This window comes from Zalophus californianus, chromosome 10, assembly GCF_009762305.2.
Source record: "Zalophus californianus isolate mZalCal1 chromosome 10, mZalCal1.pri.v2, whole genome shotgun sequence".
In the NCBI taxonomy this organism is placed as follows: domain Eukaryota; kingdom Metazoa; phylum Chordata; class Mammalia; order Carnivora; family Otariidae; genus Zalophus; species Zalophus californianus.
Genome location: NC_045604.1, coordinates 84370104 through 84387757, shown reverse-complemented (window position 1 = coordinate 84387757; position 17654 = coordinate 84370104). Strand labels below are relative to the sequence as shown.

The 17654-nt window shown below is 47.6% G+C and overlaps 1 protein-coding gene and 1 long non-coding RNA gene across 6 annotated transcripts in view; one reads left to right on the top strand and one right to left on the bottom strand.

The window, feature by feature from the left end:
- Positions 1-17654, bottom strand: part of VPS35L (VPS35 endosomal protein sorting factor like) — a 118444-nt gene that overhangs the window by 14355 nt on the left and 86435 nt on the right. For 4 of the 5 annotated variants that reach the window (XM_027610275.2, XM_027610276.2, XM_027610277.2 and 1 more), the window contains 2 exons: positions 8608-8747; positions 584-749 (listed from right to left, as the gene is read on the bottom strand). In XM_027610275.2, the coding sequence (XP_027466076.1) occupies positions 584-749; positions 8608-8747 (306 nt within the window). The remainder of the gene's footprint in view (positions 1-583; positions 750-8607; positions 8748-17654) is intronic. The other variant, XR_003522932.2, reaches the window with a different exon arrangement.
- LOC113931969 lies at positions 3474-17268 on the top strand. The gene is made up of 3 exons (XR_003522935.2): positions 3474-3818; positions 8144-8260; positions 13705-17268. It is a non-coding gene; the product is annotated as an uncharacterized LOC113931969 (long non-coding RNA).

The following is a 17654-nucleotide window of genomic DNA, read 5'->3' as shown; positions in this document are numbered from 1 at the left end:
GGCTCTGCAGGCAAAGGTCTGGAGTTGGGACTGTCCTGTGTGTCCAGGATATGAGAAGTCTGCTTTCAAATTTCTAGCAGCAAATTCAGAATGGCTGGTAGCACACAGGGGAACAAGGCCACCTCCTTCCTTCTGAGCATCTTAACTAGGGGTTCACAGAATCTCAGCACCACTTGAAGAACTGGGTAAAGTCCCACCTGAGACTGGGGTTAGGGGCAGACCCTGAATGAAGCTCAGGCATGTATGTATGTAACCACCTTTCTAGGTTACTCGTAGTGCACCAGACAGAGCACAGATCCAAAAGAGTGCTTCTCTAAACTTGTCTGACTGTTGAAATGATTTTGGATGTTTGTTCTAGACAAAATTCTCAGGCCTCTTCTTGGGGATCCTAATTAAGAAGGGGTGGGATGGGGCTCAGGAATCTGCTCAGGGAATTCTTATTTGGGCACATTTAGCAAGGCCCTGGAGTAGAAGTTCCTGGTGGGTAAAAAACCCAGATTAATCAAAGAAAACAAAAAAAAATTTCACTGGACTTTTATGAACTTCAAGCTCGGAGTAGTATGGGAGGAGGGCACCCCGCTACCTTTGTCTATGTGGTAGAGGTAGGTCTCCTGGCTCATGGCGGAGAGCAGGTGCAGGACGCAGGTGTAGATGCGGATTTTATCGTCACTGCTGTCCTCCCAGGTGTAGTCCTGGATCACGTTGAGAAGCTCTCGAACAAGAAACAGGACCCCATGTTCGGGATGATCCTAGTGGAAAGCCAAAACAGGAGAATTAATCCTAGATACGAGGCAGGAAGCGGGGGGAAAAGCCCCCAAAACCATGAAGACAGAAGCCCAGGTCCCTCCCGTTCGCAGCTGTGGAGGACTTACAGTGGCCGGCCACTTCCCGGAGGCAAGCCCACTCATGAGCCTGGTTCAGGAATACCGAGAAAACAGAGACTGTTGTTAACCCCACTGATGAGCATGCTCCACTCTTGGGAGACAAGCCCTGAGAGCCTCCTTGGATCCAAGGAATCGAGAAGGCCAAGTTACCTGTCAGCTTAATGGCCTGTTTCCAAAATTACAGTCTTGTTCTGCTATGTGTGTAGCAGTAAAAAGCCCTGTTCCTTCGACTACAAAAGCAAGACTGCGGGTCTTGCAGCAGATGCAACAGTGGAAGCCACCTACTTTGGGTAACCCCACCCCCCCAAATGATCACTGTCACTACCAAAGGCACCAGCTTTAAACATAGCATTGCTCTTCAGGGCGTTCAGTGACATTAACAGCTAAATTGAGGACACTCTCTTGGGAAAGGAAAAACCCAAGAGACACTCAGAGTTTAGAATGGTGTTTCTCAGATGCTGAAATGAACCAAAAGAGGGTTCCAGACGGTAAAAAGCTGGCAGCTGGCTTCCCTTCTGACAGGCTACCTGGGATTCTGGGGCTCTCCTCCTGAACACACCACCCCCCCAGACCTCTACCGCCAGGGGTGAGTGCCCGGGCCCTGCCACCATCGCCTTGCTGACCTGGTGGCCACACCTTTATGGCTCCTGGGACCAGCTGGACCCCCCAGTCCTGCCAGGCCACCGTGGCCTTGGTAGAAGAACAAGGCCATTGCCAAACCACGGGCCAGTAAGCGTGAAGGGATAAATACCCCAAACTTGTTCCACTCCTGCTTCCAGTCTGCGGTCGGTCCCGGCCCCTGGCTGAAACGAGTTGGAGAGAAGGAAGCACGCCCGGGTGACGCAGTCCCCGGGGGCCAGTCTCCCACACCGATCTCCATGGAAGGGCAAACAAAGGAGGCTACAGCCGGCAGCTTGTGTGCCAAGGAGGTCTGGCCTCCCGGCCCTACTGTTCCCTCGGACTGAAATCTTCATCTGCAAGACCTGGCTGGGCCCGCTCCTCGATGGTCTCTAGATCCCATCTTTCGTGCGGGCTCCTCATTGAGGCCTTCCCTGGTCATCCATCCAGAGCCTTCCACACCCCCTCCCCCAGTCTCCATCACAAATCGTCCTTATTTTTTCAGAGCAGTTCTGAAGTGACTTATTTATTCCTTCTGGGAATATCTCTGACGGCATCTCTTGGTTTACGTTTCTCTCTCTTTCATCCTAGCCTCTGAGCCCTGGGAGGGCAGGTACTTCAGCTGTCGTAGTTGCCGATTCACAGCCAGGGCTGCCCAGGGAACACGATGTGATCGGTGCCCCGTCCCTGTCCCTGGCTCTGGGGCAGTGCCGGGCACATGGCAAGCACTCAGTAAATAGTGCCGAACGTATCACAGCCGGAGTGCCTTCTCCGTGCCAGGCGCTAAGGTGGCTACAAAGACAAACAACAGTCGCTAATGTTCATGGTCACCACGGTAGCTTTTCTACGTTCCAGAAGGATACTGTTATGACCAGCCCCTAATTTCACAGATGGCAGATGAGCCCCGGAGACGTCAACGGGCCCCGTGTCACATGGCTGGTCCGCGGAAGGACCAGGGCTCGAGCACAGACTCCTGCTAACATTTACGCTGCCACTCTCTGACCTGATGGAGCCGGCTAACGGGGGCGGAAGCCACACACATACGCCAGCCACTGTGAACACCTGCGCGGAGGACGACAAAGGCTGGGACCAGGACGGCTGGGACCTGACCAGTAGTACACTTTCGACCAGGAGAAGGAGGGTGGAGGGGTGCGAGAGGTTTGGTACAGCTGTTAACATCTACAGGAGTTGTGCCTGGGTATCAGCAAGAGAGAGGACGCACGATGCACTCGAGGCTGAGCGCCTCAGACTGGAGTGATCAAAATCGCCCTCGCTGTGGTCTGCCTTCCATTTAGAGTCGCTCTCAGCTGGCAACTCACTGCTGCCGCGCTCTGTGAACAGCTGTTTCTGACTGGGCTATTTTGTTCTGCTATGTGGATGTTCAAAAATATTTTTTATTTAAGGATCTGCCTTGGGAAGAAACAACAATCTGAATGTTCCAGTCACAATTTCAACCCCGCCATCGTAACTGCAGTGGGAGCCCATTCAGCACACCTCCACCGAGGGGGAAGGAAGGGGTCATGGAGACAGAAAGGTCTGCAGTAAGCCATTTCCGGGAGCTTTTTGCTCATAACTGAAGAGATGAGACTATTTCCAACCTTCTGCACCAGGAAAAAGTTTTCCATAGGATATCCATGCTTCAGTGGTTGTAACATTTTCTTTTTAATTGTACTTTGATACTTCAGTGCCAGCAACCGAAACAAGGCGAGCAAACACAGATTTAAAAAAAGAGGAAGAAGAGAAAGGGGCGCCTGGGTGGCTCAGTTAAGTGGCCCACCCTTGGTTTCAGCTCAGGTCATGATCTCAGGGTCCTGGGATGGAGCCCTGTGTCCTGCTCCGCACTCAGCAGGAAATCTGTTTCAGGATTTTCTCTTCCTCTGCCCCTCCCCCACTCCCTAAAATAAATAAATAAATCTTTAAAAACAAAATTAGAAGAACAAAAAGGTCCTGGATTCAGCTGGCAATGCAAGCAGAGCAAGGTGCCCCCCCCCCGCCCCCCCCAACATCCCTGCTGAGGCTGCCTCCCTGACAGAGCAAACCAGTGCTTATGAGGCAGCTCCCAATCAACTCTCTCTCTCTCCCTCTCAGATGGACAGACAGGTGACCTGGCTTCCACTATTCGCAATATCCCTTTGGGTCCCTGGTTCTGGTCTGCAGGAATCCCTGTATTAAATGCCATTCCTTGGCAGAAGAAGGAATACCCCAGAAATGACTGATTTCCCAGGATCGTGAAGATCAGAGGCGGCAAAGATGCACTGAGCACAGACATCCTGGCTTTTACTCTGGTCTTGGCTGCTTACGAGCTGGTGACCCTGGGTAAGTCACTTCACCTCTCTGTGCCAATGAAGAGAGTAACAGGCCTGTTTGTGGAGTATTTGTGAACTTCTGGCTGGCTCACTGGAAGGGGTGTGTAAGTGTTGGTGATAAATAATAAAGTCCTTCAGAAAAGGAGCCAGAACATGGGGCAGGATGGGGCATGGCGCTGGGAGGAGCAGGGCAGGAAAGAGGGGGAAATGAAGTGGGAGGGCGGGGGACAGAGCGGCATGGGGATGCGAGGCTGTCAGGAACCAGCTCACTGTCTGGGGGACTACGTGGCTCTGCAGGAGCCCACGCCTGCCTGACTGGCTCACGCCCCCGGTGTCCCTCAGCACCACCACAGACGAGTCACTGAGGCTCTCTTCTGGTCCCTCCAATGCAGGGTGTGCCTTCCCACCTGAGGGCCTTTACCCATGCTGCCCCCTCTGCCCAGAATGCCCTCTCCTGTCCCCCCGAGGCCCTTCATTACTAGTCATCCTGTGGATCTCAGCTCTAGCAGCACGTTCTTGGGAAACTTCCCTGACCCACTTCCTTTCAAATCTGGGTTCTCAGAAGTCCCTGTATTTTTTTGTGGGACTTTATACAACTGTAGTTTTAAGTATGTATTTATTTGTTTAGTGTCTGTCTTCCTGAGTGGAGGACACACTTCTCTGGTTCACTCCTGAATTCCCAGATCAGCAAGTATTTACAGAATAGATGGGATGAATGAAGCTCAGCACTCAGACCCCATGTCATGCTCAGGGCTGGACCTCTTCACAAGGATAAGGAGTAGAAAAAGACGTTTCCCTGCTGTGTCCTAGGTGATCAGGGCCAGAAAACTGATGGTAGTAACATTTCCATTGCCTATAAAAGTCAACTGAATCAAAATTAGGCCTCTGAAGTGTTAACAATGAACCTATTCAGTGAAGACTACATGTCCTACCAAAATGTTAGGAGAAATGCATTAGCTCAGTTATATAGAGAAATCTCTCTGCAGCCCACCAAGAGGCTGACCGCGGCGAACACCAAAGCAGAATGCTTCCAAATGCTCCCACACCGGTACAGTTTGCCAGAGAGAGGGCTGGCCTGGGGGAATGTTTATTTCTGCATTTCTAAATATGAATAAAGTGGGCCAGGTGGTTTATTTAGTCTAAAATCACTTCAAGTTTTTTCTCAACAAATAAAATGAATCAAGGCCTTTTAAAAGCCTTGTACACAGTTGGCAGGGATGTAAACTGATGCAGCCACTCTGGAAAACAGTATGGGGGTTCCTCAGTTAAAAATAGAGCTACCCTAAGATCCAGCAATGCCACCTCTGGGTATTTATCCAGAGAGTTGAAATCAGGATCTCTAAGAGATATTGGTACTCCCATGCTTAGTGCGGCGCTATTTGGAGTAGCCAAGATATGGAAAGAACCTAAATGCCCATTGATGGATGAAGAAAACCTGATCTACAACAGATTAATATTCAGCCTTAAAAAAGAAGGAAAGGTTGTCAAATACGACAACATGGATGAACCTTGGAGGCCCTTAAGCTAAGTGAAATAAGCCCATCACAGAAAGACAAATACTGCACGATTCTGCTTATATAAGGCCATCTGAAAGAGTTACGTTCACAGAATCAAAGGGTGGGATGATGGCTGCCAGGGGCTGGAGGGGAGGAGGAAACGGGGAGCTACTCATCAGTGGGCTTCAAGGTTCAATTGGCAAGACGAATAAGCTCTAGAGATCTCTGTCCAATACTGTGCCTGTAGTCAATCCTACCGTATCATACACTTAAATATGGGTTGAGAGTAGATCTCGTTTTAAGTGTCCTTACAACAATAACATTAAATGAAAAAAATTAAACAGTAAAAGCTGTGACATGAAAGGATATGATGTGAACCAGGATATAAGCGGGAGAGGACAGTCGTCTCCACGCTAAACCTCCTCACAACAGACGCACCTCAGGTGCAGCCCATCCTCTGGCCCGGGAGCCCACTCAGCACTTAGCCTCGGCTCTTCAGGCTGAACATCTGGGCCCTCAAAGCCCGCCCGTGGTAGCTGCATCCCATGGGAGGGATAGACGGTTGCTAAGGCTCAAGCTCGAGCAGATAAGTGCACTGTAAACGTTTCAGGCTCAGATGCTGCAGCCAGGCTCCGGAGCGGCAAAGACCTGGGTTCAAATCCTGACTTGGCTGCTCACTAGCCGTGCGGCCTCAGGCAAGCCGCACGGGCTCCCCAGCTCCGGGGTGCCCTAAGTGGACAAGGCACAGTGACTCCTCCCTTGCAGGGCTTGGGGGGAGGAATCCTAGACACTGAATGATGCGGAAGGACTTCCCGGCACAAGGCAATGGATGAGCAGTCGCACTGGGGCTATTCTTCATCTCATTATCTTTACTAAACCCCAGCAAAAGCATGCACACTGATATCGGGAACGAAAAAATCTGCTGAGACCAGGGGGACATTCCCATGAATGCCTAAGGGGCCAATAGGCAACAGAAATGGGTTCAGTGGGTCCGGAGATGCCCACTGGAACTGCAGAGAGGGCACCGCCCCCCAAAATGGGGCAGCTGCTCCCAAGCTGTGGCCAACTGGCCAGGTCGGAGAATGTGGGCCCCACATGGCGGGATCGGATTTTTCAAGAGGAGCTGAAAATCGGGTTTTCCTGTGATCCAACAATTTTTAAATGTGGGTAATTCATTCCAAATGTTTTCCATCATTATGTGGCCAAAAGAGCCTGTTTACGGGCTGGATTCCACCCACTGGTCATCCATGCGCAGCCCCAGGGACAGAGCTTCTGGGTCCCGAAGCACTTTCAGATCTGTTGTTTCATCCAGCCTTACAGCAGCCCTGCCAGGTGGGCATTCTGGTGACATTTTAGAAAGGTGACAATTGAGGCTCCGAAGAGTTAGAAAACTTTCCCAAAGCCACAATGCTGCTGAGTCACTGGGTCAGACAGCACTCAAGTTTCTGACTCCAAGCACGAGGCTTTTGTCAAGGCTCCAGTGATTTTTGACGTGAAGAAAACCCCATGTGCAGAAGGAAAATGCATCCCAATTCACCAGTAAACAATGACATTCATCAGCTGGCTCCTTAGAAACTCTGATTCTTTTTGGTCCCCTCACTTGACAACTGGGCTATCCAAAAAAGAGAAACCGATGATACAAAGGACTAAGAAAGTGATCTGAAAACACTGAAGCCAAGCATTGAGCTCTTGGCCACACCATCCTCTCTCTGGAGAACTTGGGATCTCAACTGCAACACTTGGAAACCGAGTCATTTTTTGTCTCCTCAGCTCCTCCACGAGACCATTCGAATGCCAGACAATTCAGCCACACAAAATGCACACTTCAGTGATAGTATAGTCACAGAGATTTGCAACTATCACCACAATCAATTTTAGAACATTTGTGTCACCCCAGAAAGGAACCTTGTACCCATGAGAGCAGAGTTACTTCCTGTCAAAGTGTGGTCCTAGGACTGTCCACCCCTGACTTACTCAAGAGGCTTTCAAAAATGCTGACTCAGGGCCCAATCCCAAACTCTTCAGTGAGCCTCTCTGGAAGAGGGGTCCCAAGAATCTGTATTTTAACAAGGATTCCTGATTCCTACAGACATTGGGCTCTACCAGGAGCCAGTCTTGTTTTGTGCCTGGCCCTGTCACAGCCTGGTGAAGGCTACGGGCTCCTCAGAACACAATTTTTAATGCAGAAAATAAAATACATAAGACTACAAAGGAAACCAATTATGCTAAAATATACTTGTCAACATATTTTTTCAATGTATTTGTCATATCGTGTTCTATTACTTCTTGGTGAATACATTTAATTAGCCATCCTCTGAAATATGTCACACCTGAAATGTGTTAAGAACATACGGCTGATTTCGTTGGTGACAAAGTCCCAGCTATGTCACTACTATGTGGCCCGTTGCCTATAACTCACAGTGAAGCAAAGGGCTAAGTTTATTCACTGAGATTTGTAAAAATTAAGATCTTTTTTTTTATCATCTAAATTCATGGTTGCCCCCGCCAGACCTTCAGGGAGTAGGCAGACCCCGAGTTAAGAACCCCTGCTAGATACTGAGGGTCCTGGCGCTGGGTCTGGAGAGGGGCCTTGATTCCTGCCAGCTCAAGCCTGACTGCTCGTATGTCCCACGAGAAACCCCAGCACGCTTCCAACAATGTCTCCTTTGACCTCAGCCACCTTGTTTTGGTTTCTAGTAGTTGCCACTGAAAGAACATCACCAACACCTTTTACAGGGCTGAGTATGTGCCAACTGTTCTAATCGCGTATGTATATTCACTCCCTTAACCCTCCCAACAATCCAGAGATAGAGACACTATTATTATTTCCATTTTATAGATGAGAAGACTGCAGCCCAGTCATGGGACACGACTGCCCGAGCCTGCAGAGCTGGAAGGAGGGGGAGCCGAGGTTCCACCCTAGGCATCTCGGTACCAAGACCTGAGCCCTTACCCGGTAAGTGGCACCCCCTTGATCGTATGAGAACCTCAACTAAGACACCCAGGACACATAATGAATGTAAAATACACTGAGTAATTTAGGGGCACCTGGCTGGCTTGGTCAACAGAGCATGTGGGATCTCGGGATCATGAGTTTGAGCCCTGCGTTGGGGGAAGAGATTACATAATAAATAATAGTTTAAAAAAAAGAAAAGAAAAGAAGATAAATTGAGTAATTTAAACATCTGACTAGAAAACCAACACAAAGATACAGATAGGACATCCCTGCACTTTTAGGGCTAAGAATGTATATAAAGCAGATCAAAGAAGGACATCACCTATAGCTCTTCTGGCAAAACGTACCGGAACTATTAATAAAGTAGAAAAGAAATTGCAGAGGAATTCCAGAAGGAATGACTCCGACGGTCGCATCTTTCCATCGATATTAATCATCTTTGGAACTTCTGGAATGAGGCTTATAGCGGCTTTGAAAAAGGCATCAGCTGCAAGACAGAAGAAAAGTCTGTGTATGAGAACTCCGAAAAATTCAGGTTCTGCTTTGTTCTTCACTAGGCCTGCAGGCCCGTCCTGAGAATTCTGTGGAAGTTGGGCCACGTTGAGGGCCCCATACAGTGGACAGGTCCCACAAGAGGGTTTCTGCAACCTTAACCGACTGGTGGAACATTCAGTTGAGAGTTGAGAGGGCACTCCTGTTGCCTTCCATCTCCCCCTCTCTCCCTCCTTCCTTCACTGAGCAACTCAGCTCAAAGAACTGCAAACTGGCTTTAAGAATTAAGTGAAATAAGCAAGTGGCAAATTTTTATAGAAAGCCAAGAAATCACAGCTGTGGGGACTGAGGGCTCAACCTGGACTGGTTGCCGGAACCCTCCAGTGCCCCGCATGGGGAAGCAGAGTCACCGGGCACACTTCACAGACGGGAACCAAGGTGTGGAAGGACGAATGGTCCTGCGTCAGGGTCCTGGGTACACTGAGGCAGAGTAGGGCGCAAACTCCCATCTGCCTGCGTCTACCCTGGCGCACCCTGGATTTGTTAAAGAAATAACTGAGACATCTGAAGGAATCCACACGTGCACATACGTGCACACATGCATACACAGCTTTAGAGACTTCCGACTAGGTGAATTGTTCCAGAGAATCACTTGGGAAATGAAGATATTTTAAAAAAATGTTTAGTATTCCGTAGAACAAGAAGACCTCAAAGGGTGAGAGAAAGCAAGGCAAGGGGAGAGGAAGAGGAAGAGGGGGATGGAAAGAGGAAGAGCTGGGCGGGAGGCAGCAATGGGAGGACAGAGACAGGAAGGAATGGATGGGGAGAGGAGGAAGGACTGAGGTGGGGGCTGAGAGGGAGACAGAGTTCTTTCTAGAACTGCCAAAGCATTCACCATGAGAAAAAGCCTCAAGGTCAAAACAGACAAAACACTGACCTGACAAGTGAAATCTTAAACTACCCAAGAAGATCAAACGTTTGCATGGTCCAAATAAGTACACTTCCACTCCGGAACGACTCCCAGTGATGCGGAGAGGACACGGCACTGGCACACGGCATCCTGAACCCCCGCCGGAACCCCACCCAGCACCCCAGAGGGGCACATGCAACAACAAAGGCCTGCACTTAATGAGAAGAGTGTGCGGCTGCAGCTGGTGGGGGGTGGGGTGCCTTCTCTTCCCTTTTCAAAGCAAAAAAAAAAGACAACAAAAACCACGTTAAGGAAAGGCAGCTCTCTCAGAGCTTTCCAGAAACTCCCTTCCCAGGCTGTCTCTCCCAAACTGAACTCACAACCCTACCACATTCACCAAGCAGTGAACAGGCACTGTGAGCACACAGAGAAAAGGAGGCGAGAGTCGACATCGGGGTGAGACCAACGTGATCACACTAAATAACTATTTTCTCGGAGCCTGTTGTGTCCTTTGGTCGGGGGCAGGGGGGGACACAAAGAAGCTGATGTCCATCTTTCCGGACAGAAAGAGATTAGATACAGGGCCGCTGGGAAAAGACACCTGATGCGGACTCTGGTAGACAGAGGTGGAGGCTGCAGGGTCTCCTGTCTCAGGCTACAGACAGTAGTAAAAGGCAGCGTTGGAGGGAACCAGGGAGACTCCCAGGCCCTGTCGTAAAGCAGTTTGTATTCTTAGTCCTCGGCAGTCCTGTGGGGAAGGCACAATGGTTTCCATGCCCACATAAGGAAATAGGCTCAGAAAGTGAGTGGCCAGGTTAAAGTAGCCCAGGGATGGTCAAGGCCATCGCCCACTCTAAGCAATGCAATCAAATCTGCACTAAAAAAAAAAAAAAAAATCAACCTGCAACTCCTAGATCTGATAAGGGGTTTGTATCTAGAATATATGAAGACATTCTCCAGCAAGAGCAAAACAGGTAACCTGATCAACAACGGGCAAAGGACCTGAATAGACATTTCTCCGAAGAAAACACACAAATGGTCAACAAGCACATGAACGGATGCCCAACATCAATAATCATTAGAAACATGCAAATCAAATCCACAGTGAGATTTCATCCCTAGGAGATAACATCAGGATGGGCACTGCTGAAAATCAGTGACTAGCAGGCGTTGGCAAAGATGTTGAGAAACTGGAACGCCGGTGCGCCGCGGGTGGGGACGTGAAACCGCTCAGCGGCTGTAGGAACTGGTTTGGTGGCCACTCAGAAAGTGACACACGGACCTACCACCTGGCCCCGCAGCTCCACTTCCAGGAGTACCTTCCAAAGAAATGATGGCAGGGACTCAAACAGGTATGTGTGCAAGAGTGTGTGTGGAAGGACAGGTCACAAGGGCCAAACAGCAGCAACAACCCGGGCATCTGCCAGCAGAGGAACAGATAAGCAAAATGCGAAACATCCACACCATGGGATAGCATTCAGCCTGAGAAGGAAGGAAATTCTAACACGTGCCCCAACATGCACGCATCCTGAAAACATCACGCTAAGAAAATAGATCGGACCAGAGGACAAATGCATAGGATTTCCCTTTCCTGAGGCAGAGGAGTCGAATTCATAGAGCAGACAGCTGAACAGGGAGCGGGGTGTAGTTACTGTTTTCAGGGATATGCTTTTCATTCAGTCTGGAATGAGGAAAACGTTCTGGAAATGGACAGGGGTGAGGGGATTGCATGGCATTGTGAATGCACCTAAAGCCAGTGAACTGCACACTGAAAAATGCTTACAGTGATACATTTCATATCACTGATACGTAACCACACTACACGATAAAGAAACAGAGCTGAATTCACCACTGCCATTACCCCCCTTTAAGCTCAGGCAGGCCTGGACCCCACCAGGTCTGGCTGTCTTCCTTCTGCAGGAAAAGCTCTCTGTCCCCATGGCTCTATAGCAATTGCTTTCTGGTGAAAACATTAAGTCCGTAATGAACAAGGTGAAGAGCCTCTCTCAGCGGAATCCAAAACTCTGCTCAGAACAACTTGAAAGACCATTTATTTATTCTATTTATGCGTTTGTTACCAAGTGGCCCCAAGAAAAGTGCCTATTATTATGCCTCATTAAAGAGGGAGCAGCTTTGTGCCTGGCGCTCTGTTCCTCACAAATGCCCCACTCAGTTCCCATTCCAAAGGAGAGAGCTAAAATAAACAGTTATTTAGGGGTTGGGGCAGGCAATGTTCCACAGTGTTGCAAAGCAGATTTTTATTTCTATCCTCAGAAGACTTACTCCATATATAAAATCTTATCTAGGAGACTTCTCAATTTCGACTTTGTAATTAGGGCTCAAATCCTACTGTATATGAAAACAGTTTTTCCTCATGGAGTTTGGAATAATCTCATCAATACCACTGAACACTTTTGTGGCTATTAGAGAGAGAGAGAGCGAGAGAGAGAGCACACACGCATCTCCAGCAGACACCATGCTGAGTGCAGATCTCAGGACCCAAGCCAAAAATCAAGAGTCAGATCCTTAACCAACTGAGCCACCCACGCACCCCTTGTTTTGTTGTAAAGACCTACAGAAAAAGGAGAAATCAGATTGCCATCCACAAAGACTATTATTCCTGTTTCACAAGGGGAAGGAAAAAGCAGGTATATGTACAAGCTTCCCTATGCTATATCTTTTTCTACCTGAATCTTCTGAGGTTTCATGGAACAACCAGGCTTCTTTTCCACAGCCCACTTAAAAAAAAAAAGAAAGAAAAGAAAACCAAAAATACCACTGAGGCCCAGCTGGTCCCACCCTAGAGTTCGTTCTGACGTGTCCTTCAGTGCTGCCGGCTACTGGCGGAGGGCAGACACAGCCAGCATCCCTGCTCCCAGGAAGAGGGACTGAGCTCCTCTCAGAGCCAGTTTTCCAAAACTGCTTTATCACAAGAATCATCAGCCTTGCAAAAAAATACAGGTTCCCAGGCTCAATATCGCCGATGGGAACGTATCACGGTACAGCCGCTTTGCAGGACCCGGCAGCTCCTCTGAACGTACGTGGATGCCACGTACACATACATACAGGCTCCGATATGGGTGAGCCTTGAAATCGTGATGCTAAATGAAAGGAGTCGATCATAAAAGACCTGTATTGTCAGACTGCATTTTTACATGAAATAGTAAGAATAGGCAGATCCAGAGAAACAAAAAGTAGACGGGCACCTGCCTGGAGCCTGGGAGAGAGGAACAGGGACTGACTACTTAATGGATCAGGGACTGCCTTTCGGGGTGATGAAAATGTTCTGGAATTAGTGATGACAGTTGCGCAACTCTGTGAATGCCCTAAAGCCCACCGAATTGTACGCTTAGGAGAAGGATGGATCTTATAATACATGAATCAATCAGACCTCACTAAGCTGTCGTTTAAAAAATATCTATGAATTCCCAGGTGCCACCTTAAATGTATTGAGCCACACTATCCAAGATAGAAACTTGGAAATCTAACTTAAAAAAAAAAAAGCTTTCAATAGGTACTAGAGCTACAGGATTCAAAATGCCAAAGGTAACACTCCTCACTCCCATCCCCCCCCCGCCATCCAGCTACCCTTCCCTGAGGCAAAGCGTATTATCTGCTGCTTGACACCATTTTGCAACTCCCTTCACCCCACCTCACACTTAACAACAGGTCTTCAAGATGATTCCATCACTGGGGCACCTGGCTCAGTCTGTTAAGTGTCCAACTCTTGATTTCCACTCAGGTCATGGTCTCAGGGTTGTGGGATCGAGCCCCAACATCAGCTCTGTGCTCAATGCAGAGTCTGCCTGTCCCCCTCTCTCTGCTCCTCCTCTCTCTCTCTCAAAATCTTAAAAAAAAAAAAAAAAACCATTCCATCATTGCACATAAAGTACACCTTCATCTTTTTTTTATAGCTACTAAGTGAAATCTGGTCCATGTGCTTTTTCTTCTCTTTGTGTGTGTGTGTGGGGGGGGGCACAAAATACATATGACATAAAATTTACCACCTTCATCACTTAGTCCATTTGTTTCTTTAAACAAGCTTCTCTAGTGAGTTTTGGAATTCAAGAGGTTTGCAAGAAACTGTTCTAAACTGTTCGGATAAATGCAGAATATGACTTCCCCGTCGTGACTGGTGCACTCTGAAAGGTTTCACCTGGAGACACTCGGCGAGAAGCACACACAAGTAGTCAGCAGCGAGGAAGCTCAGCCAGAGCTCAGCCTTGTCACTTCATAGATACAGTAAGAGCCAGGGAAGCTTGCAAAAACAATCATCACAGGATTTTTTATAATTTTCTGAGATTTCAGGCTCTCCTGTTTCCCAATCTGGGCAGTTTCAAAGGGTCTGCACAACACCAAAGGAGAATATTCCAGAGGCCTCTGTAAGGACACAGAGAAGTCACACACACCCAAAGCATAAAGCCACCAAAAGGAGAGAATGGTCAAGAAAACAGGTCACTTGCAAACCCTGGAAGAAGGTGAGATGTGAACAGAAGCTGAAATGAGGGCTTAGTTGAAGATACTAGGTGAGCTGTGTGCTGCCTACTAGCTCCTCTCTGAGGACGAAGGTATCTTTGTATCAACTCCAAGCTCAGCAGGACAAACAACGCAGCTATAAGGGACTAGTTAAAACTGTTGCATTGTCATATCGTGGAAATGATGCAGCTAATAAAGAGAAGGAGGTACATCTATCTGTATGTTTGGATGTATAATGATGTCTGTGATGTATTAAGCACAAAACGATATATACCTGTGTATAGCATGATCCTGTCTTTGTAAGAAAGTGTACGTGCTTATGGAGATGCGTAGAAAAAGTGAGGCAATATAAGGCCAAAGTAGTAAGTGTGATATCGGAGTGGTGGCTGAGGGTGAAGGAAACTAGGATCTTCCACTTCCTGCTAAGTTACTGTTTGGGAATTTTCATTTAAATTTCTAAAAATGATTTGAGCACACAAGGCAATACAAGTTTGTTATAACATTTTCAACCCTAGGAGTGTTCGAAACAGAAAGTGAGGCAAGGAGGTAGACAGGCAGATGGTCAAAGGGGTACCTGAAGAGTTCCCCTTCCTTCTTTACCAGAGGCGGGGCACCCACTGCTGTGGGCCTTAGCAACTCCTGCTGCTCGAAGGGACATGCACCCTCCTTGGGTGCAAAAACGAGGCACAAAGGGTGGTGCACGCCTCCCGGAGGCCCAGCGTACTGCTCTGCTCCCCACAGCCAATGCGCCAGGACAGTTCCTCGCAGGTTCGCTGCTCCATGACGTGAGTCCTAATTCAGGGTTCAAGCTCTCTAGATGGCTCCACTTGCAGAGATTCTTCTCAAGGCTTTAGAAGGTCTCACTGTGTGCTCTGTGAGCTCCGGTAGACAGCTCAAGGGCTAGTGGCCTCCCACGGGCATGCTCACCTGAAGAGCCCATTGCTATCTATTTTGCACACCAAGGCTCTGCACAGGGCTCTGTCTGAACAGTAGGGTTCCACGTTCCCGAGACTAAAATAGCCGTCAACTGGACAACTGTTAGAAAGCTTTAAAATGGCTCAGAATTAAGATGCTGGTTGCTCATTGTTGGCAAGAGAAAAAAAAAAACTGGAAAGAGTGCAAATATTTTTCAATAGGAGTTTAGGACAAAAATGGAGGGGGGAGTGGGAGAAATAATTTATAGCACTTCCAAAAAGAAAAGGAAATGAAATAGAACACTTAACAGCCGTTACAATGAGGTAGATTTTTATATACTGACATGGGTAAGTGGGGAGGGGCGGCAGGGGAAAGACCAAGATCTACTGGTAAGTGAAAAAAGCAAATTGAGAAACATTGTGGAAGACACAATCCATTCTTAAGGGTGGTGGGACTGCATGTATATATAATATAGAGAGATGGGGAGGGAAGGAAAGCGGATGAGAGAGCATGAGAACGAATATTTCTAAATGGAGAAAAAAGTTAAGACAACTATCCAAATTGTTAACAATGGCTATTTTTTGGAAGGGAGGAAACAGATTACTGGTGACTTTTATTTTGAGGCTTTTTACGTTTAAGTTCTACATTTATTTGTGGGAATTTTTTCAAATGAGCATATACTTTTTTTTTTCATAAAAATCATTAAGATTTAGAATAACGTCCAGGTTGCCTGTTTCTCAGTGGGAAACAGGACAGTACCCCCAATCACCCTCTGTACAAGAGAACATAAACTCAGACCGGAACTATCACCTCTGAGAGTAAGGTCATCCTTGTGTGTCCCTGGCATTGTCAATACAGAATTAGACTCAGTACATGAATCCTAAGAGACAGTCAAGAAGCAATAACCCACCATCAGAGGCAGTTTTTGGTTTCTTCAATAATGCATTAGGTCAGTGCTAACGGAAATCTTTACTATGCTTCGGAGTCCTAAACTCCCAGGACTAAACAAGAGCTCAGAAGTAATTTGCCCCACTCCCAAAAGACCTCAGGGAAATCACATGCCCTCCTGGAAAACGGAGATGGACAGCTCCTAGGCCAGGGAACTCTAGGAAAGGAAACCTCACAATTTCTTAGGACAAAACGTCACAAGAGGGCGAAAGATTCCCTCTGGTCCCTTGAATATACTTGATTAAAGCAGGATTCTGGTTACACTCTCTCCGTATTGCTGAACATCTTTACCAATCTTCAACATTTCCCATCTCTAGGTAAGTTGAGGTTTGGAGTGGCAATAGCAGTATAATGGATACTATTTATAGATGTAACACCGGGACAGAGCCCACTACCTCAAACTTTGTATTTTGGAGTGAATGTTAAAGTCCTCCCTATGTCCCCAAATTCGTATGTTGAAATCCTACCCTCTCCCCACTACCCAAGGTGGTTATTAGGAGGCGGGGACTTGGTGGTGATGAGATCATGGGGGTGGAGCCCTCACGAATGGGATTAGTGCCCTTATGAGAGAGGCTCCAGAGAATGTCCTCACCCCTTCCACATGGGAGCACGCAGTAAGAAGATGGCTGCCTATGAACCAAGAAAGTCCTCACCAGACACTGAATCTCCTGGAAGCTTGATCTTGGAATTCTAGCCTCCAGGACTGTGAGCAACAAATGTCCATCCCTGAAGCCACGCCATCTGTGGTATTTCTGTTGCAGCGGGCTGAACTCCACTCTGCAATCAAGATGCACCATCATCTTGTTGGGGGCAAGATGCACCATCATCTTGTTGTGGGGGGGGGTTGCCTTTTGGGTAAAGCCTCATGGGCCAAATGGCTGAGTTATTATCCACAGGTGAGTTAACCCCAGAGATTTAATGCTGTTTATTACTAAACTGTGTTTCTGTAATAGACCATTATTACAGCAGATAAGTTTGAGGATTTAAGGGGCCACTGTTTTGATAATATGTATACGAATAAGATTTTATAAAAAATATGAGTGCCTAAAAATAATTAAATACTTTATTCTCAAATGCTTACTTGTTATCAATGACAGCTGAATCTAACCTTGATTTTGCCATCTGGTTTATGCAGAAAGCCCTTCCATTCACGGAGTATCAGTGCATTGTGAAAAGTCTACTGTGGTCATAGAAATGATTTCTCGGTTCCAATATGCCATCCACATACCCGACTCCTGTCTTTGGGGTAATGCACAGTCAACAAACGTTTCTAAAATCCCCGCAGTAGCTCACAGGGGGCTGTAAAGGTGTCTCTGTAGAGATCAGGTTTGGATTTCCCTGAGCAGAAAGGATTACATTTCTCTCACCTTAATTCTGTTCTTTGTTTTCTACATAAGCTTATCTAACATTCAATCTATAATAATTGGCCTCCAGCAACCACAGGCACCCAGGGCCAGAAATAACACTTTGTACTGCGGTTGACAGGAGCTAACGTAACGTCAGGGAAGCCCAGGGGTAAAAAGAGCACGGGAGGTCAGATCAGGTCACTTATGAGCTGGATACTCCTGGGCAAGTCCTGTGACACTTCGGAGACTTAGTCTCGTCATCTGTAAAACGAACATAAATCACCTAGCAAATACTACATACCGAGTA